Source organism: Eurytemora carolleeae, unplaced genomic scaffold, assembly GCF_000591075.1.
Source record: "Eurytemora carolleeae unplaced genomic scaffold, Eaff_2.0 scaffold1048, whole genome shotgun sequence".
Taxonomy (NCBI): domain Eukaryota; kingdom Metazoa; phylum Arthropoda; class Copepoda; order Calanoida; family Temoridae; genus Eurytemora; species Eurytemora carolleeae.
Window position 1 is genome coordinate 101,736 of NW_019402161.1, and position 22,756 is coordinate 124,491.

Below are 22,756 nucleotides of genomic sequence, written 5' to 3' on the forward strand. Positions count from 1 at the left end.
GCCAGGCTGGGGTTTGACCATATCGTCTACAGATTCTGAAGTCTAAATGATTTATTAATGTGAGTATTGTGATATATATATATATATTATTTTGTATATCTTTGGTAAGAGAAAAGGGGTAATTGAGGAGAAAATGAACAAAAAGATGGAATTTCTTTAAATCTTCAATAGTTTTGGCTCACACCGGAAAATATTTTCTTTCAATTTTCTTTGGCTTAAATGAGTAAAAATATGTTTAAGAATTAAAAAAAGGATTCTGAATACCAAAAAACATTTTAGATAAACAATTTTTTTCAAAGCTAAGCATAGTTAAACAAAAAAGCAAATGGATATTAACGCTCACCCCTAATGGGTGAGATTCATAATCAACAACATCCTTAACATTATTTAACATCAGAAGATAAAATTATCTTGTAAAAACTAAGAATAAACTTTAATAAAAATAAAAATAGGTTACCTTGAATGTCTTTAAGGCATCCTTTATCTCCTGTTTTACAGCCTTCTGAGTTGTAACTTCATGATGAAATTGTAATGCGGCATCTGAAAAATAATTAAGTTAAGAGATTTTACATTCAACATCACTTTGTCAACCATTAACTATAAGACCCCCCCCCCCTCCATCCATGTAATGTCGTCTTTAACCTAAAATCCCCTCTCGGAGACACCAAACCAAACAATTTTAGCCCCGTTTTTCTTTGTTCTCCAGCAACGGAGTCTGAACACTTTTATTATTGTGAACCCATTTCAAAAGTTAAGCAAAGAATATTTTCATATAAAGAATTAGTAACTTTCGTTAACAATTAATTGTCATTCTTTTCAGAAGTTTTAATATATAAAAACGTCTTAGGACTCCCCGACGGTTTTAACCTACAGATCCTTAAATAGATCGTAAGAATCTTTTCATTATAAAATTTGTAAACCATTGTAATAATTTATTTAACATTATACATTTCATTTTTTTAGGAAATAAAGAGTTTCTCTGCATTATCTATTTTCGATTTGAGGGTAATCCCGTTGTCTAACTGTTCATTATTGAGAATCTTGCTATGATCCGGCAACACCCTTATACAAAATTCAAAAGAAAGTGTTATACATTTTTTTTTTAATATGACATCTTTATTTCCAAGCTGATTCAGGGAAAACACAGACAAAGAAAGCTTTTCAGATAATACAAGTTCTGAGGGTTCTAAGTTGAAAATTATGACTGAACAATATTTTGTTAAATAGTATTGTCTAGTACACAAGCACTTGTCTAGAACGCCTTGTCCTTTTAGTACACTTGTCTTGTACAAAATTTATGAATAAGACTTGAAACTGAATTTATGTCCTTTATAAAGCTAGTGACTCAGTGAGGCATGCCCGATTCAATATGCTACCTTAAAGAGTTTACCAAAGTAAGCGGAAACAATCAAAATATGAATTCTTTTCTACAAATGTTGTTAGGTTTTTAATTATTATATCCCATTCACAGCAATACACATTAAACCCTAATCTAATAAATAATATACAAAGATACCGTAGTTTTTATTTTCCCACTGTTTATGAAGCAAAAAATTCGCTAGTCACTTGTGCAGAGAAACAACAAACGAAAATAATCAGCATTATGAATTTGAACATGCTATTCTTTCAATGAAAAGTCATTTGAAAAAACTTTTACTGTCCCTTCAAATGACAGTTGGTATGAAGTTATCAATCATAAATGGTGACCCATGAAAATGCCAGTTAAAAGACAATGTAAAGATCATGTCTTCGATCAATTTTGTATGATTTGAGACATTTACTTGTCATGCGCGTTCGTGCATTATCAAAATGTGGTCCCCTCTCTTGCTCTTTCATTACCGGAGATATATAGACAATAGGGTTTTGTAGAGATTTAGACAATTTTAATTTTATTTAATTAATTAAAATTATTTTTAAGATCTAGGCATCTTCAAATTGTCTCCTAAACAAGTATACTTCAAAAAGTTAACCAACTTTCAAGCCAATACATGAAAAGATGTCGGAAGCCTGGATTTGTTGTCTCATCTATCATCAATTTGGTTCATTTTTTATTACCATAAGAAATTGTTTGTAATATTTCACTAATTTTGAGAAAAAAGAAGAGTCCTACATATTATCTGAGATGGAATTTAAAGAATTTGAGCCGCAATTTAAATCCGCCAAAACCCGGTTTAAACTAAGCGCCAGCTTAAATCTTGAAACATTTGATACAATTTTAAGTGGAACCAACCATATTTAAACCACGGCTTAAATTTAAACTGCTGCTCAAATTCTTTAAATTCGGCAACTGATCACTTATCAATTTATTCTTAATAATTCTCGATGCATAATAAAAGTTGTATCAAAAAGCCGACAGATAGTTAAAGTTAAAACAGAGGATGGGCAAGCGCTCTAAAAGCCGTGTGTCAAAAATAATGAACTATTTATTATAAGAGCCACAGATATTAATCAACAGCTAAACATTGCTGGATGCCAGGGTCTAGTTGATCTAGAGGGATGGGGGCATAAACAGGTATGGATCTCCCCCCTCCCCCCAAAAAAAAAAAATTCTTGTGATTACAAAGTTAGATGCAAGTTTTTGTTAAGTTGGTAGCCATTTTTACGGGTTTGGGTATGATAATGCATTTTTTCGAATTACTTCGCTCTAGTTTTTTAAGAATGCCAAATATGTAAACTGCTTCATCATAGATAAAGATAGACTGATATTTTGATTAATTTTATTTTTTAATATATCGGATAAAAATGCTAATTTTATGTATTTTTTAGAAATATTATCTCTGTCGTTTAAACTGCAGTTTGAAAACTCAATATGCTGAGAAGTGTACTGATCCTTTACTTCCTAAAAACCCTGAATGTACCCATGTACCTGGTAAGCCATCAGAGAAAACATGAGACACAGAGATGGCCGAAATCACGTCCATACAGAAAGCAATCCCAAAGCCCTTATTTGAAGGCGAAACTACGGGTTTAGTTAATCATAATTATAAATTATGAAATTGTTGAACCTAATTTAGATAATAAAAGTTCTCTAATCATTGCAACATTTATTTTATTTTAAATTTAGAAAAAATGGTAAATTCTATTAGCAGGAAATCATTTTTTTTGTTAAATTAAAATTTTTTTTAAAACATTAAATGGGGTTTTCTTCATTTGTGACTAAGCTTTTTTTGGTAGATTTTTTAATTTTAATTTTTAAAAATTAGTTTTATTTTTGGGGATTAAATAAGTTTATATATTATGAGTGAATATGTACCCACAGATGATTCCAATGAATAAGTGGATCTGGATAGAATAAGGCATCATGGTAAAAATAAAGGATCTGGATAGAAAAAGTGGATCTAGATAGAATAAAGAATTTGAAAGAATATTGGATCATGGTAGATTAAGGGGATTTGGAAAGAATATCTGGATATAATAAGGGGTCTAGATGGAGTAATGGATCATGATAGAAAAAGGGATCATGGATAGAGTAAGGGGATCATGTAAAGCAAAGTGGATCAGATTTTTTTCCTCTTTAAACCCCCGAGAACTTATATATGTTCCTCACGATCTTTAAAGAGGAAACAGAGTGGGGAAATGATTTTTAAAGAAATATTTACTTCTGATAAATACAAATTTGATGTTTTAATAAGATAAGATCCGATATCTTATTAGCTAAGTGTTGAACCATGACATTTCAACTTTATTCTCTTAAGGCGAGATTAGCTGAAACTAATTAGAATCAGGTTAAATCTATCCTTTCAAAAGTGTTAAACTTTGATGACTAATATTTACCAATAATACAAACTGTTGATGATGGTTTGACTTTGAAGACACATATCCAGGTAATTTAGGTTAATTGCTTAAGTGGATAATGTTCCTTACAGCATAACAGTTTGTTACAGTTAAATTGATACAGAGACCCTCATTTCAGATTTCTCAGCTAGCTTACCTCCTCCCTTTTCCTCTTCTTCATCTTTAGGTGGCAAAGATTTCTCAGCTGGCGTAGCTTCTTCATCTACAGGTGGTGATGGTTTCTCGCTGTCGCTGTCTGTGTCTAATATGCTCAATGAAATTTTGTTGGCAGGATCGGGGGGTGGTGATAGTTCCTCGCAGTTGCTGTCAAATATGTTGAGTGAAATTTTCTTTAAATTTGGAAGATTGATTGTCCCGTGTTCCTTTTCAGAAGATTCCTCGGCGGAAGGTTCTTCCTTAGCGGAATCCTGAAAATAACGATTAGAACGATCTAAATCACATCGCATTATTAATGGGTAATCCAGTGCTTAGGATTTAATTTTGATGCAGATCCGGATCCTGGATCCACACTGGAAAAAAATGGATTTGAATTCAGATCATTTCTTTAAGATTTACTGAATTTTTTTAACAAAAAAAATTTTCAAATTATTCCTGAAACACTCACCTTTATTTTTCTCCTAAGTTTATCAATGGTTTGAGTTATAGGAGATACGTCCTGTCCCCCCTCCTCAGTAATATCCTTCAACTCAACACCATGCTTGTTCTTAAAATGTTCTCTCAGCTCGGACAGAAGATCTGGTTTCTTGAGAAGCCTGGCATTCTTAATCCCGTGTTTCTCTGTGGCTAAACTTCTCAGTTCAGATGTAGGTATTCGGTTCAACTGCTGAATGGAGAATATTTCTACTGGAGTAGAACACGAGCTGGGACCAGATTTCTTTCTTGGACTGCTCTTCATCCATGGAACAGAGAAAAGTTGGGGGTTATTCACTCGATATGTTTGATCATCTTTCATTTCAAGGGATTGTCATAGAAATTTTATTTTAGGTTTAATTCTTTTTGATACTTTTTATCCAAAAAATAATATAACTTCCAGGGAAAAAAACTGATTTTCTAACATGGGTGGGATTTAATTTTTAGAAAATTATACACCCTGTTAGGAAAAAAACTCGTAAATATTTCGAGCAATTTTTATTTTGTTTTTACGGGTAACTAAAATACAATGAAATGTCAAATATTTTAATGCTTATGTCTACTACAAAAGTAGAACATATTTCTTCTAAATTAATCTTTCGCGGGTGTCATGAGTAAAAAATGCTTTATTAATGAGAAAATAATAGAACGTTTGAGAAAAAGCAACAAAAGAAAGGAATGAAAGAAAATGAAGTTGTCTCAATCACTTTTATAAACTTAACGGATTTACAAGTAATCAAAAATTGGTAATTAGTAACTTAAAAAGGTCGATTTTTGTATAAATATCACAGTAACTTTACAACATTCTAAACAAATAAATCGATTTCTTGAAAGACTGAGCATTGAAATATAGATTTCATGTCTCTACGGCCAATCAAAACTTCCAGAAATCGATCGATTTTTTGTTTTTGTTTTTCTACTTTTGACAAGGTATTGGTTCTTTTCTTAACAGATTTCTTAATATGTCTTGGAAGCGGTTCCGGGAAAACGTCAGGTTTCGTATTTCCTCCCATCCCGTCATACATCTAGCAAAACAATATATTAATAGAACAGCTCGACTTAAAAATTTAGAAAAAAATTAGTTAAAATGAAATAAGTCTCACTTTTAAACGAAAAATGACAGAGTTGGAGCCCATTTTTTTTTAGAGTTTAAAGTTTTGTAAATAATCTCTAGGTTGTAAAATATTGAGGTATATATATGTGCGATCAACACACCCCCCCTCTCACAATATTTGGGAAAATGTTATGGTTTTGATAATTAGGTTAGAGGTCTGAGACAGGTCGTCTTTAGCTCCGCCACAGCGGACTAATTGATTGTGAAAGGAAAAACTTTTTTATACATTAACAAAATTTGTCGATTTTGAATTACAATTTTAAAAACTCTATAATATGCACCTGTCCTTTTTGAGTCCCAACTTCCATCAGGTTTATTCTCAACTTTGGTCTTTTAAGGTCTAGATGATTACTCTGACTTAATGGTTTTAAGAGATAAGAGAACAGAAGAGTAGAGAAGAGAAGAAAAGAGATAAGAGAACAGAAGAGTAGAGAAGAGAAGAAAAGAGATAAGAGAACAGAAGAGTAGAGAAGAGAAGAAAAGAGATAAGTGAACAGAAGAGTAGAGAAGAGAAAAAAAGAGATAAGAGAACAGAAGAGTAGAGAAGAGAAGAAAAGAGATAAGTGAACAGAAGAGTAGAGAAGGGAAAAAAAAGATAAGAGAAGAGAAGAGTAAAGAAGAGAAGAAAAGAGATAAGAGAACAAGAAAAGTAGAGAAGAGAAGAAAAGAGATAAGAAAACAGAAGAGTAGAAAAGAGGAGAAAAGGGATAAGAGAACAAGAAGAGTAGAGTAGAGAAGAAAAGAGATAAGAGAACAGAAGAGAAGAAAAGAGAAGAAAAGATAGAAGAGAATAGAAGAAAAGAGAAGAAAAGATGAGAAAAAAGAGAAGAAAAAATAGAAGAAAAAATAGAAGAAAAAAGAAGAAAAAAGAACAGAAGAGTAGAGAAGAAAAGAAAAGATAGAGGAGAACAGAAGAGAAGAAAAGATGAGAAAAAAGAGAAGAAAAAATAGAAGAAAAAGAAGAAAAGAGAAGAGAAGAAAGGAGAAGAGAAGATAAGAAAAGATGAGAGAATAGAAGAAAAAAAGAAGAAAAAAGAAGATGATCTTGCAAGATTATGTTAATCTTGAGATTATCAAAAAGAGAGGATCAAGCACTAATCCCGATATCCAACATTCTAAAGTTCCCAGCTCAGCAACGCTATCTAATTATACACTCTTTTGAGGGTACCTTCGTGAATAGAACAGTCTTTCCATGAAGAGGTTCATTATAAAACACTATACAATAAACCATAATCATAGGTTTCTCGCATACATTTTATTACTTAAATCATTTTAAAATTAAGAAAAAGGAACTAAAGAACTAAAAAACTAAAAAACGGTGCTCAACTATATTTAAGAGTGCTGTACTTTATAAAAGAATAGATTTTAAAAATTTAATCTTTAAAACATATTTTTAAAAAAAAATATGTTTAAGGATACACCTTCCCCTGCATCTGCCCATCTGCATGAAAACATTTAAACCTAGAAAAACGAAAATATCTTCTATATTATTGATCAGATAAAGGTTTCAAGAGTACTGTTGTGAATCAGGCATGTCATCTTTGCATTACGCATATTGTCCTTTAACAAGAATACATTATATTTGACAATCTGTAGTTTTGCTGGAATGAAAAAGAAAAATTTTTTAAAACAATTTTATTGATCTAATTTTTTAAAACGAAAACAACAAAAACAAAGAATAAGAAAATACAAATTTTAAGTCATTTCCCCTATTTAATGCAATAAAAGTATCTTTTTTTTAAATGATGCAAACGCAGTGCAGATATTTGGAAAATTTAGTAAAACTTAAAACTGTTTTTTTTTCAGTCTTTGAGAATCTGAACTAAGCACCGGTTTCTTTTCAGAGATTCATAAATTTAAATTTATTTACATATTTACAAATTCTCATTTTAATTTTGTTTTATACCATTATGATAGCAAAACTATAAAAAGCGCAAAATTAGCAATTTATCAAAATTTATTTATTCATTGTAGATTTTTTGGAGAAAAGAGGAGTAGTGGCGCTAAGCCACAATTTTAAAACTCCAACCACTGACTGAACTGTAAAGTAAAAAATCTTTTGATATTCTGAGTCGCAATTTTATCGGCTTCTTTCTGGAGCCATATTTATGAGTATAATACGAATAACTTGTCAAAATATATTTAAAGAGATAAAGGGTTGAATCGGCGACAGGCATTTAACTCACCAGTTCGGCAAAAGAAAATATAATATAGTTTCCCTTGACCCTTTCTCCGAGAAGGAAGTTGATTGACAAGGCTAATAGAATATTGAATCTAAATTTCTGAAAAGATTGTCTCTATAAATCACATTTTCATTTACTTCCGAGCCTTTTCTTAGACCTAATGTCTCTGGTATAAGAGGAGGGCCAGTGCTTCTCGCACCACTAATTTATGGAATCTGAGCCTCCTATCAGGAAAGAATGTCCCTTCGTCTCTAAAAAGAGGAGGGCAAATGCTCCATGGACCACTAATTTATCGATTCCGAGTTTCCTCGGAGGAAAGGCTTCTCTTTATCTCTGATAAGAGGTGGGCATTTGCTTCTAGAGCCACTGATTTACTGACTCCGAGCCTCAACTAAGGTCTGAGGTAAAGGTTTTTCTCTTGTAGAAGAAGGGCATATGCTCCAAGAGCCACTGATTTATTGACTCCAAGCTTCCTTTAAGGTCTGCGGTAAAGGTATTCCTTTAGTTTCGGGAAGAAGGGCATATGCTCCTAGCGCCACTGATTTATTGACTCCGAGCCTCCTTTAAGGTCTGTGGTAAAGGTTTTCCTCTTGTCTCTGGAAGAAGGAAGGCAAGTGCTCCAACTAGTATACTAGATCCACCCATTACAAGGTAGGGCAGAGGGGTATACACCGCACCAAGATCTAGAACAAATCATTGCATTAGTTTTAATTATGATTACATTTTTTTTGGATTTCTATCATTTTACCTGCAATAACAGGAGCCAGTAGACCTCCAAACCTTGCCAATGTTGAACAGAGTCCAACTGCTGAATTCCTCAACTAAAGTTAAGTTAGGGTTAAACGTCCGAGTGTCATAAAACGTTCTCTGTTCTAAAATATTTAAACCCAACGATACTTAATGGGACTGTTAAGGTAAAATGGTATAGACTAAAGCCTAAAAATTTTATGTCTTTCTGATGTCCCTGTCTCGAAAAATTAATGTAAAACTGTGTCCAAGTTAAACAAAAACTCATATATCAGTAATCTAGTCGACGGCGATGCGTGACCAGATACTGCACTGCCATTGGTGGAAATTCTGGTCACGTGACACAGATGAATCAAGATAAAATCCAATTATCTCTATTAAGAATGAATAAGGATTATATTCAAATTAAAATAGGAGCGTGCAAAAAAAAATCTAGGCACCTCTGGGTTATCGTAATTTTTGAGATTCATTCCATAGTATTACTATGATCTGATTTAAATTTGTTTACCTTAGTAGGAAATAGTTCTGCAGTATAAACATAAACCACGGCGTATCCAGCACTAGCTCCCATCTTCCCCACCAGGCCTAGCACTAGTTGTAATCCTCCCATACTGTCTGGAAGAAACCCAGCACTCACACAGAAGGTTCCAGCAACTATCTACAGATACTTACAGTTTTAACCAGAAAACTCTTGAACAGGAAGACGACTTTTAAACTTAAATTATAACGTAAGATAGTCCAATGAGCACGAGAAACAAAAATTATTCAGTGTAAACAGACCCATTTCTTGTAAAATTAATAGCTTTCTAACAACATCAACATCAATCTTGAAATTTTTCCGCCGGAAGCATTTTGTTGTAAATCAGCCGGAAAAGGGGTTTCTGGCACCCTTTACCGTCGAATAAAAACAAAAAATTTCCAGAAAATTTCCGGCAGAAACAGAGACTGAATTTCCGGAGGAAACTCTACAAAAGATATTTAAATTAACCTGACAAAGTGAAAGCACTGGTCGTCTGCCCCATCCTTCCATTATAAACATACAGAGCACGTATCCAGGGAATTCAACGCCGGCCATGGCCGCCACACTCGCAAATATATTCTCATCCCTACATTTAGAAACCATTATTCTTCACATAATTGGAAAAGATTTTTTTCATTATCATTTTTATGAAAGATGAAAAAATCTATTGGACTTGGTTATATGATAGAGCTCTTAGCTAATCATGCACCACTGCCCCTTTAGTTAAAGTAAATTCAACCAAAATAAACGCAGCAAATTATATCAAAAATCAAGACGACATTCAAGTCGTCCTGCATACTGTCATGTTTCGTGGGACACCCTGTATGTGAAGCATAAAGTCTGACCGTGTCAACCTTGTTGGCTAGTTCTGTTGATTGCACTCCTTAATTAATCCAATGTCCATGCGCCCAGCTCGGAAATTCAAATGTCCTACGGCTGCCTGTGTAATACACATGGGTATCATAATAAACATGCGAGTTGAGGGACGACTTGATTTTCGTCTTTCATTTCCGATATTTGATAAATGACATAAAATGAAATATAAAATGAGTGCAATTCTAATGAGCTTTCCAGCATGTGGTCTTCCTTCTTTGTATCTTTAAAATGGGTGGATCGTTATTAAACATTAGATCCGTTTTTTTGATTTTTAATAAACTTCCTAATATCTCCGTGAATTTTTAAGGTTAAAATATGGTTTACCACATTTTGGAAATTTCGAGACTAAGGAATAAGCTTGGAACAAAGACGATATAGAAGTCGTTATTTAATTTCCATGTTTATTGGGACACCCTGTATGTGCATATTTTTCCACGTGCAACACCGGGCTAAAAGCATGATTTCATAAGTGAATAAACGGTTGGAGTAACTGATTTCCATGTGCACCCCAGCTAGTTTTTTGTTTATTTTTATTTTTAAAAATTTTATTTTGAATAATTAAGATTGAAGACAAAATACGACATAAATGATAATACACAGTGAGAACCAGACAACTGTGGAAGGGGAAAACGACATTAATTGCAATGCTTTCATGTTTTTATATGTTGTTAAAAAGCAAATAGTTTTAATAAAACTTCTAAAGATTATGTGGTCTGTTTACACCAGGCAGTGCACAATTGCGTCTAATGTTCATATGCATTGGTCTATTTAAAGTCATAATTTGAGCTTAAAAGCCGATTTTTTTACTCCAGGGTTTTATTTTTATCTTATCTTAATATATTTTTAATGACAAAATATTTCAAATAAAATGCTTCGAAAAGACATAAATAGCCATAAATAATTTTGTGCAAAAATATGCATTAAATATTTTAGTTTTTGTTTTTAACATTAAACCATTAAATCTTAATCTTAACAATAATGTATATTTAACGCTGTTTTCCAGACTCAAAAAGTTTTTAATTCTGCAAACTGCTTCATCTATTTCTGAAGCAAATAATTGCAAAAGTTATTATTGCAGAGAAACCACAAATGAAAAAAAACAGTTTTAGAAACATAAATATGAATATCTTCTTCATCCTTGATCAGAAAAGCCTTTTAGGGGTGCCATTGTGAATCGGACATACACCTCTATAAATGGAAGGTGACTTTAAATTTCGTATACAGTCTCTTTAAGCTATAGGTACCAGGCTTAATTCAAGATATAGGTACCTGGCTGAATTAAAGGTATGGTACCTGGCTGAATTCAAGCTATAGGTACCTGGCTGAATTAAAGGTATAGGTACCAGGCTGAGTTAAAGGTATAGGTACCAGGCTGAAATCAAGATATAGGTACCTGGCTGATTTAAAGGTATAGGTACCTGGCTGAATCAAAGGTATAGGTACCTGGCTGAAATCAAGATATAGGTACCTGGCTGAATTAAAGGTATAGGTACCTGGCTGAATCAAAGGTATAGGTACCTGGCTGAATTAAAGGTATAGGTACCTAGCTGAATTGAGACTAAGACCGTAGAAGCAAAGAGTGATCACCACCCAGTTCATGGAGAGAATTATAAGTCGGGATAGGAGAAACCATTCAACAACTAGAAAACATGGAGGTAATAATAAAACAGGATAGGAGTTTTTCATGAAACTAGAAAACATGGAGGTAATAATAAAACAGGATAGGAGTTTTTAACTTAAAAATTGTAATTTGTATAAAATATAAAATAAAAAAAAACCCAATTTGTTAAAAAAAATACATTTATTAAAGAAAACAATAATTTTAATAAAATAAAAAAAAACCCAATTTGTTAAAAAAAATACATTTATTAAAGAAAACAATAATTTTAGGATGATATTTGATTGAACTGTTACCTATAGTGCCCAAGTTAAGATTTTCAACCTCAGTGCTAGGAGGGGTCTCCTACGTTAGTAAACTAACTTAATTAATCAAAAAATTAAATATTGGTCGTCGTATATATCAATACTAAGTGCACGACTTTTAACATTGTTTTCACATACTGTAAGCGTAGTTTTAAGTGACCCTCCATGTAAAGATGTCAATGCCCGATTTACAACAGTACTCTTGAATTCTTTAACAAATCAAAAATGTTGAAGATAACATAGCTTCTCGACTCGAAAATTGTTTAATTTTGAAAATTTCTCCGTTGCTTCTTACAAGCAAGAAATTAACAAGTTACTCTCAAACTTGTTCATACAAAGGGTATTACTGAGAATCGGGCATTGCCATCTATTTATGTCAGGTCATGCCTAAAATAATGCATACACACCCTTTATCTTCTTCACAGTGTAGTACTAGTAAAGTAAAACTACTCCTGAAACCAAGCACTGACGACCAGATTGCGAGTTTTTTTTTCTCAATATTTTTAGTTTCTTAGTTTCTTCCTTGAGTGCTGAAGTTTCTCCGGAGGCCGGACTGGATGGATCGGAGGATTCGGAGGAAGAACTAATATCTGACAATTCCAAGTTAATCGGTAGTTTTCTCTGACAAGCAGGGGGTAAAATGAAGGAAAAAAAGAAAATCTTCTTGTGAATCAGGCCATCTTTGTTTGGAGGTTCATTTGAGTATTAAAGTGGCCGTCCCATTTCAACTATAGGGTATGTGTACAATACTACTTGAACATATTTTTCAATGGACAATAGCTAACAAGGCACAGTCTTAAGTGTTTAGGAACATTTCAAAATAAGTTTTCATTTGAACACATTTTTCAATTCCAAAAATCGAATTCTTGAAAGAGAGAAGATGAATGATTTCTGGTTTTCTTGGGCGGATTTTGAATAAAGGAGCTTTAGCATTGATATCTTTACAATTAGAACAAGAAAACTGCGAAAAGGAAGACGACATTATAGCGATACTTTAGCATTGATATATGTACAATTAGAACAAGAAAACTGCGGAATATGAAGACGACATTATAGCGATACTTTATCCTATTTTATGTGTTGCATAGCAATCGTTTTACCAGTAACTATATAATTAAATCAGGTATTACGTTAAATTGGTCTGTTTACACTGCACAATTTTTTTGTTTTTTAAATGAAACATCATAATCCGCTTGCATTCCTTGTTTAGCTTAGCAGCAAATCGTAAAGAATTCAATGCCTCTTCTTGTAAACCTAAACAAATTCATTAAAAAAATATTTTAAAAACAAAAAAAGACTTTACATAGGATGAGAATTTGTACGGAATTTGTACGAATTTGTACGAATTTACGGAATTTGTACGAATAAACGGAATTTGTACGAATTTACGGAATTTGTACGAATTTACGGAATTTGTACGAATAAACGGAATTTGTACGAAAATACGGAATTTGTGCTGTTTTCCTGCAATAGTAAACAGGGTTGGTTCTTTATAATAAGCCATTAAAAGGCAATAATAATAAGTCATAATATTTTAATGGCTTCAATGCGTTTTAAAGTCTCATCCTTTGTGGTTAATCCTGTATCGTTTAAAAAATCTTATAATGATCTTATTCTTTGAACTTAGAATAAACATTTGGCTTACTGCCGTATACATGATGTGTAGTGAATATGATTGATTCTAGAGAAAACTCTGAAATAGGAAGACGACTTTTATAATTCAGTTATGATTTTAAATAGTCTAATAAGCATGGGGCACAGCACTTGTGCAGTGTAAACAGACCCATTTCACTTAATGAGTTTTAGTGTTTTCACACACAATGGGCCTGTTTATACTGTATAGTTGCTATGCTGAACATGGCGTCAAACCTTATAAAAATCCAACGTATAGAAACTGCTACGTATAGCAACATGGGGTATTTTCCGGGAGAACATTTTTTATATTTTTGAGTTTTTGTAAAACATTGTAGCTTATCATTATCATAATTTCTATTTTTTTAACATACCCCAGACATGAAAGGAGCAACATATTTTAATATGTACATTTGTACTGCTCTCTATTGTATTTAATGTTCCTCAGATTTTATTATGTACTGACAACATGATAAATGAATGATTATATGGTTATACATAAATCTGCATGTTACTATTTAAAAAAATGTTTTATAAAAATGCTATCTACAATTTTATTTTTAGAAAAAAAAATTTCTCAAAAGTATTAAAAAGTTCTCAAGTAATGCGAATATGATTTCATAAAATTCCGTTTTACCATTTAAATGAAAGGATTTTATGAAAATTATATCTACTTTACACTGATTTCTCAATTTAATTTTTTAAAAATATAAAAAATGTTCTCCCGGAAAATACGCCATGTTGCTATACGTAGCGATTTCTATATGTTGGATTTCTATAAGGTTTGACGCCGCTGAACATGTTCATTGGACTATATAAAGTCATAACTTGAGTTTTAAAGACAACTTGCATTACAGAGTTTTTTGGTTATCACCGTATACTTTACCTTTAGTGGCTAACCATCGTGGGCTTTCTGGAAGAATAAATTTGTACGCTAGCAGAAGAAAGTTTGGAAGAACAAAAACAAATTGAAGAGTTCTCCATGACCTAAAAAATAATTTGGATTTTTTTACCATTTCGCACTCCTGAATGCCGAGTCCATTAGCGTCTGATCAAATCAGGGTTCAGTCATGTGTTTGTTGTCTATTCTGAACCAATAGAAATAGTCTGGCGTTATAACATCTATCTTTCTATCTATCTCATCCAATTAGAGTTAAATGAATCCTTCAATCGGCGCTATCAGCAAATGGAAATATTTACTTCTACTGAAACTGTAGTGAATTCGCATTTTTTTCAGCAAAGAGTGAAATACAACGCAAAGACGACCTTTAACAATTGTAAACTAAAAATCTCGAAAAAATTAGTTTTTGCAGTTAAATTGTTGTCAAATTATCTCATACATTAAATATTACAATTTGATTGCTAGTTGTCAAAAAAAAATTTTCTATTTAGGACTAATGTGACATGTCGTCTTTTGTCTGGAATAAATTTAGAAAACGCCGTCTTCATATTCTACTTAAACAAATGTCGTCTTTACCTGATAAAATATGAGACCCCGACGACCCAGAGGAATCCTGTACAGAATGGAACCTGGTCCAGAACAGAAACTATAAATATAAAAACATTACAGGCGCGTTGTCAGGAAATTGTCGAGAAGGGGGCTTAATTATTTTTCTTTATAGGGGGGGGGGGGTTCATTTTCAAAATGTGGTCTGCCATTTTGTACTTAGACAATTACAGGAGGTATGAAATATTGCGTTCAGGATTAAACAATTTCTTGGTTTTATTTAATAAATGGAAATACAAGCAAAATCGGTAATTCTGACAGCAGAACACATTTTAGAAATGGTAGGACTTGGGCCATCTTGTGATTATTGTTACATAAAAAAATATTTCTAAATAAGGTTTCTTAACATGGATTTCTGAAACTATTTCTTCTAAAGTCAAAGACGTTTTCAATCAATTCATATTAATTCCGGCTTATTCAGAGTATCACTGTAAATAAACTGTAGCCTACAGTGGTAGTAGTTAATAAATTCTATACTTACTTTTAGTTCTGTATCTAGGAGCTGTCCACTCAAAAATATAAACAAACCCTACAATCATAAACTTAAGATTGAAAATATATTTTTTAACTCAAATTATTTGTAGCAATTATTGCTTAATCACTATTTTTAGCAGTTAAAATTATCAAATAATATCAAACACTGTTTTTGAGAGACACCCTGCAATCATTAAATACTGCTTTTGAGAGACACCCTGCAATCGTCAAATACAGTTGTTAAGAGACGATATAAGTTTATGCCTATAAGAAAGATCCCGATACCGCCAGCTGAGCTGATCATATTCATCAAGGAATACATCAAGTAGTTCGTCGAAAAGATATTCACACCCTAAGAATGTAAATTTAGGATATTTAGCACAAAGGGAGTTTACTGCTATTGAATATTTGGGATAACAACTGGTTTCAAAACTGTTATTTGCAATATATTTTTATCCTAAAAAATAAATGGAAAAATGACACAAAATTTTCAATGTTGTAAGAAAATCAAATGGCATATTAACAATTTTGAACACATTTCCTTTGATCACACTTTGCAATATTTTGACCTTGAAAGATAAATAATAATTCAACTATTTATCTACTAAACCTGAGCTAGAACTAGAACCAGGCCTGCAACTGTAAGACTAGGAACTCGACCAAGTATATCAGACATCCAACCGAATACAAAGGAACCAACGAGCAAACCTTAAAAGTATTAAAAAATTTCCAAATTTTTTTTTTTTTGCTTTTTTTCAAGATTGTTTCAATAAGGAAGAATAAATAAAATTATGTTAATTAAGGTATAACTTTCACTGATCATCCATGTTCAGCGTGGCATATTCAATTCACAACGGAACCCTCTAAAGCTTTTTCTGATCAAGAATGAATAACGAGATTTTCTTGTTTTTCGAGCTGAAAATTTATTATTTTTCAGTCGTAGTTTCATTGTTGCAGTGACTTGAGGATATATGAAGTACAGTGACAATGGAGGAATTGTAAGAATTTAACATCTTTCACACTAGCAACACGAGGATAAAGGTTGGGAGGGTACTTTTATAAATTTCTATACCTGACATCCGCAGCACCCCACTTAGTGTCTAAAAAAACTTTATCTATATTTGAATATCTTTTTAAAGATTAAACTTCTTAAAAAGATTAAAAATAAGGATGGGAAACCACTCACTTAAAGAATGCTGTGCCCAAGGTTCTAATGCAAGGAAAGTTAACCGCGGTCCCGTATACTCTGCGTACATATTGAAACCAGTTCTCTTTGGGCTGAATTTGTAAACAAGAATAGATGCATCAGTGCTTGTTTAGTATCCGAGGAGGTCAAAAGCATTAAATCATGATAATTTTGATAATTCACATAGATTACTTTGACCAGAATATTCTATAGATTATTTTTGTTAAATCTGCGAACGAATTCGAAAAAAATAAAAAATTCAATATAATGAAGAAAAAACAAAACATTGATTCTAACATTTTTTCTATTGAGAAATATGTTCCTCAACATATAATTAATTTACTGTAGATTTTTTAATACATTTTGTCGTCGTTTATACATTTTAAAAAATCGATTCTGAAAACGTAACCACCCACATGGATGATTTGGAACGTCGACTTTGCGCATAACCTCAGTAATTATACATCATTAAAACATTTAATATGTCTCAATTGAATTCTAAAAAAATTCTCCACAATACTACATTCTCAGTTCAACTACCATACATTGCCGGTCACTCCCTTTAAAAAGCATTATATGCTATATTCACAACCCTTTAGATCTTAATTAGAATTCGAATAAGGAAGATATCGTCGTTTATTTACCTTGAAAAGATATAATTTCTTTATTGCTAATTTTATTTCTTTATTGCTATTTTTATTTTTGTGTTGCTTTAATTTTTGCTATTTTTCAAAAACTATGTCTGAAAATGTATGAATTTGATATTAATGAATTAGGCTTTGCCATCTTTGCAAGAAGGGCCACTCGAAATTAAGATTACAACACATTTGAATATCATTTTTACAAATATTTAACCAACCTGAAGATATGCAAGATCACAGGCTATATTGAACTCTGTAGAAGCAGTTTTGGTGAAAACGGATGGATCAAAGGTATAAACTGAACACTCCCCTTCCCCCTCCCCCATACATCTAGACCTATTATAATTCATATATATGAAAGGTTTAGTAAATATAGATGGATCAAAAGTGAATCAAATAAATGGTTTTGATGCGTTCAGACTTGTATCTTCTGTCAAAGTCGAAATGTTGCAAAATTGCAAAAAAAAAACTTACAGAAAATTAAATTTTGAATTACATAAGACCTATATTAGCAATGCAGCAATGGGGGCCGAGCGCTGCGGCTAGATCAGGCTAGGGGGTAGAGCGCTGGGGCTTGGACAGACTTAGAAAATTGCACATTTGGGAAGTTTCCACCAGGGAAAATACCCCTGGGAAAAGGCGTTTTGGAAAAAACCTAACATTACATTTTATGGTTCTAGATTAGAATAACAATTTAAAAATAACTTTATAATGAACTTTAACCTATTGCCCCAGTGCAAGGTTTAAGATTTGTTTTTCTTGAAATATTCTACTTCTTTGGTGCTTTTCCTGAATTTTATCTTTTTCTCGAACACAGTTTTGAAAAATCTAACAAAGCCTTTGAAATGCAAAATATTTTATCCAATTTTCCATTTTTGTTGAAATATTATCAAAATTATGAAAAAACACATTTATTTATAACAGAAAAAAAACTAGTACGATATAATTAACTAATATCTACATTATTACATGCACATTAAAGATGATTTAGACCAAAAATAGCGTAGATATATACTTCAGGTCAGGGGGATAGTATTTGTCAACATATTAATACGATTGTAAACAAAGATAAGATTTTCCTGGGCTGGCTTGTTTATTATTATTTGTTTTTTTTTCCATAAACTAAAGCGGTCTAGTGCGTCATACAGTGGTAGGCGATTATATCAATAAAATGTAGACGACTTTTGATTTTAATTTTGATTTATATCAAGTTGCTTATCAGCATAGATACACATACAATCCAAACTTAAAGGGACAGACCGGCTATGTAAGGGAGTTAAACTGAGTATGCAGTGTTGTGGACAAATTCTTCAGGATTCATTTGAGACATATAACACATTTTCACGATGTATAATTACAGAGTTTGAATTTCAAACGTTCAAAATCATGAATTTGAGTGGGTACGATTCAGAATCGGCTCTTTTATTATTAAATAACGACGACGAAAAATATATTAAAAATTCTATAGTAAACTAATTAGATGTTTAGGAACATATTTCTCAATAGAAATTTGTCAATAAATCGAAGTTAGAATTAATTATTTCCTTTTCCATCATTATATTGAATTTTTTATTCTCTATTAATTTGTATGCAGATTTCTTCAAATTCTTCAAATGCTGTCTTTTTAATAAAAATTCCATAAATTCTGCAGAAAATCTTTGATTAAAGAGAGATTATAGAAACTAATAATTAAATAAGATTACTTATTTTCGATAGTTGATTTCTATTTTCTCAACCGGTTCCTAAACATCTTATTAGTTTACTGTAGGATTTTGTTTAAATTTTTTGTCGTCGTTATTTATAGATTAAAAAACAATTCTGAAAACGTAACCACTCTTCTTCATTGTATTGATATAATCGCCTACTAGTGTTGTAAAATGTACAAATAAAATATATTTTACCCCCAACTTGATGATGCAGAATATTAAAGGGACTGTAAGCGTAATTTCAAATGACCCTCCATGCAAAGATGTCATAGATCGATTAACAACCGTACCCTTAGAAGCTTTGTCTGGCCAAGCATGAATTAGATATCTATGTTTATAATTTTGAAAATTAGTTTTGATTGCTTTACTACAAAAATGAATTGCGCATTTCTACTGCGAAAACAGTTTGAAAAGGTACCCTACCCTACCCTAAAGGTAAACCGGACATCGCCATTTTTGCATAAAGGGTTACTTGAAATTGCGCTTACAGTCCCTTTAACTCTTGTATAGTTGTATAATTATATAGAAAACAAAACCTGTTAGAGCTCCATACTTCCAGATCAAATTCTGGTTTGGTTTGGTTTTCCTCCAGGTCGTCTTCACAGTAATGTTTGGGAGTAAAGTCGGTGAATATGGAGGAATAAACTCCTAGAAAATAGTTTTTAAGATTTAGTATTTTTATTATTATTATTATTATCACCATTTTCAACATGTTTGAATTCGGGATAAAAAACTCCAATCCCAAATCCCTTTTTCCTAAAATTTAAAACTACTCTCGTTTACTGCTTTTAGTTCACTTAATGTGTTAAATAAGAAAAAGTGCAAAAACATGTTTGCGTGAACGTGGCCATATTATTTTAGTGACCGGTAATGTTTTTCTTAGATATATGTACGTTTTCAAATAAACTTTTAATATCAAAATTTTAAATATTTGATAATTTGTTTAGAAATGAATGTAATGAATCAGCAATATTCACTATGCATGGATTTTAAATGACATTTAAATATGGCTTATTGCATGAATTTAATAAATGTAAAGCTAGGCAATGTTGACAAGGAAATTATAGTTAGTTCTGAATTTCATTTGAGCTTTTTAGTTTCTGAAACTGAAGCTTTTCGCTAACATAAATTTGTTTTTTTATATGTCAACAAAAAAAATGTGGGCCCGATCAGTTCTGCTGTATATATATAGATTATCTGATAAATTATATAACACCCTGTACTGCATACAGTCTACTGCACTTGTCTAATGCATTTAATGCAGCATCTTTAGCGAGGTCCTGATGCAACGAAAAGACGAAAATAGTTTTTGTTGGGGGGGGGGGGAAGCTTGAATTCCCTCTCCCCCACACTATTTTTTCTAGAAGGAAGATACTACTAAGTTTATTGAAAAGTTTTCCTTTGATTTTTTTTATACAGTCTTAACACTTTTCTGTTAACATTAACATAAACAAATGACCAAGAAAAAAAAGTTGAGGCTCAACAAATACTTTTGTTACCGTTATTTAAAGGTTTAATTCAAAAAATTCAATTTAAATTTTGATAATTTGATTTAATTTGATAAAATTCAATTTTAACCTTATGGCACGCAATAAATGCAATTAATTATTGCGCAATTTCTTTCAACAACAAAATATTCAATTTAAACATTAAACTGAACGAACTGAACTTCACTAATATTTCAATCTCAAATGCTAAGAAAATTGAATTTAAACTTAAGATTTTGTTTTATCATATTCATGTGCAGCATGATAACCAGAAACTCTGGTATAGAAAGACGACAGTTTAGACTCAAGCAGACCCATGCAACTGGATAAGTGATTCAATAAGTTACTAAGTAATTTTGTTCGACTTGTAACTATAATATTAAATACACTGTGATGTTGTCTTTCTGTTCCATAGTTTTCTGGTTGTCACTGTAGCAAAATATCTAATTTTGATTACACAAACCTTACAATTTTAACCAAAAAAATTTCCTGTTTTAATGTTTATCCAATATGAACAAATGAAAAATGTATCCTATTAAATTTTTAATTAGTAGCTTAACCACAAAAAACTTTGAAATTTGAAAACTGTTGAAACAAGTGACACTAGAGCCTCGATTATTTAAAAATCAACAGAAATATTTAATTCCATTCTTGTATCTGCTGCATAAATTTGTAAGTCGAACATTTAAAATTATTGATTTTTAGATAAGAAACCAATTCCGATGCACGCAATTCCGCGCAATTCCGCGAATATCTAATTGCTTCCTTTTTCGCAATTATAGCGCTACAGAATTTCGATTGGAAACCCTGGTTGCACGCAATTCCGTGCAATTCCCCAAATATTTAATTGCTTCCTTTTTCGCAACTATAGCGCAATTGCGCGCAATGAAATGACGCAAGCAGAAGCAACCATTGCGTGCAATTCCGCGCAATTGCGCGCAACGGAATTCCGATTGGAAACCCTATTATTAAGTATATTTTGCTAAATTTTACTTATAATACTTTCTCTAATATATAATCTCAAACATGAATCTGATATTTAAACACATTTTAACCATGTTCATTTAAACTTTGAACTTAAACCTTCCAAACAACAGTGATGATATGTTTAATTTAAAACAATACTTTTCAAAATTATGTCCGATCATAATTAAAATGAGATATTATGTTTTTTAGCCATAGTTAAAACCAAGGTTATAATGCAAGGAAAGTTATTTCAGAGGTGTACGCATCTTTTGTACTGCAGTGTATGGCTCTGGGCGGTAATGTAAACACAAGACGGATGTCGAAGCCTGACATGGGATCTATCTTTTATAAAAAAAAATTAAAGGATAACTCTAGAAATAAATAAAGGAATTCTCTAGAAATAAAGGGTCACGTGAAGAGAAGTTCCAATGAAAGGCACTGTCCCTTTTTTAAAATAAATAAACTAAAAATATACAACAACAAAACATATAAATTTTGTCTTCAAACATGACACGAAGCGCTCTGATTTGTTACCTGTAGCCATGGCGGATTGAGCGTAGAGAATAAAAAACCCAACAAATAATTGGAAAAGTCCCATCCGCCCAACATCCTCCTTAATTCAAATAGATAATGAATATTCCAATTAATTATTTAAAATAATTATTTTGTATCCGTAATTCTACATCTCATGTCATACGTAAAATAACCATGTATTATCGAAAAAACATTGGCAGAGATTTATTTGTTAAATTTAATTTTTAACTCCTTCATCTTTGCAACCTTAGATATTTTAAATTATAGAATACTTCTACATCAAATTGCAAAGATACAGGGATGAGAAAATGAGAGTTTCAGTTACTTTCAGTCGTTTTCTTGTTTGCTTGTTCGGCTAAAATTCAATTCAGTTCACAGATGTATGTGAAGAGACGAAAAAACGGAATCGGTTTAAATTGATGAAATCGCATTTTTCGAAACACACCTTAGTGAATAAAAAAGCAAATAAAAACAGCTTTTTAAGTTTTCGATTATTTGAAACAGTTTACGTACATTAAAATCTCTATAAAAATAAGCATATAAATAATATTCTCTAAAAAAAATAATTCCCCTTGAAAATGCTTTCGTTTTTACTTAAGCAGTGCATAAATATTTGTACTTTGTTATTGCAAAATATAGATTTGCAAATGATGCCAACTACAGTCATCACCAGAAAAACCCGGAAATAATTGACAACAGAGGGCGGAAACGTCATGTATATCTGTCTGTACCAAAAGAATATGTGTTAGTGATAACGAACCAAAGGCATGCATACTGTAGGTAGATACAGTACATAATAATCTCGGTATTTGTACAGTCAAGGAGAGTTCATTTA

At 31.8% G+C, this 22,756-nt stretch overlaps 1 protein-coding gene and 1 long non-coding RNA gene across 3 annotated transcripts; both read right to left on the reverse strand.

The window, feature by feature from the left end:
• Positions 1-5,365: 5,365 nt before the first annotated feature.
• On the reverse strand, positions 5,366-5,908 carry LOC111718044 (uncharacterized). The gene is made up of 2 exons (XR_002768984.1): positions 5,821-5,908; positions 5,366-5,450 (listed from the first exon to the last, which is right to left on the reverse strand). It is a non-coding gene; the product is annotated as an uncharacterized LOC111718044 (long non-coding RNA).
• Positions 5,909-7,663: 1,755 nt separating this feature from the next.
• Positions 7,664-21,999, reverse strand: LOC111718043 (organic cation transporter protein). 2 transcript variants are annotated; one of them, XM_023493527.1, is made up of 17 exons: positions 21,922-21,999; positions 19,471-19,582; positions 17,447-17,564; positions 16,474-16,501; positions 16,012-16,109; positions 15,666-15,753; positions 15,409-15,456; positions 14,898-14,967; positions 14,307-14,407; positions 12,990-13,042; positions 12,311-12,409; positions 11,780-11,828; positions 11,409-11,505; positions 9,458-9,575; positions 8,978-9,127; positions 8,471-8,543; positions 7,664-8,405 (listed from the first exon to the last, which is right to left on the reverse strand). In XM_023493527.1, the coding sequence occupies exons 1-17, from the start codon at positions 21,983-21,985 to the stop codon at positions 8,266-8,268; spliced, it is 1,506 nt and encodes a 501-aa protein (XP_023349295.1). In that variant the 5' UTR covers positions 21,986-21,999; the 3' UTR covers positions 7,664-8,265. The 2 variants fall into 2 exon arrangements, with proteins under 2 accessions (XP_023349295.1, XP_023349296.1); XM_023493528.1 differs by lacking the exon at positions 21,922-21,999 and adding an exon at positions 19,635-19,743.
• Between the last annotated feature and the right edge of the window lie 757 nt (positions 22,000-22,756).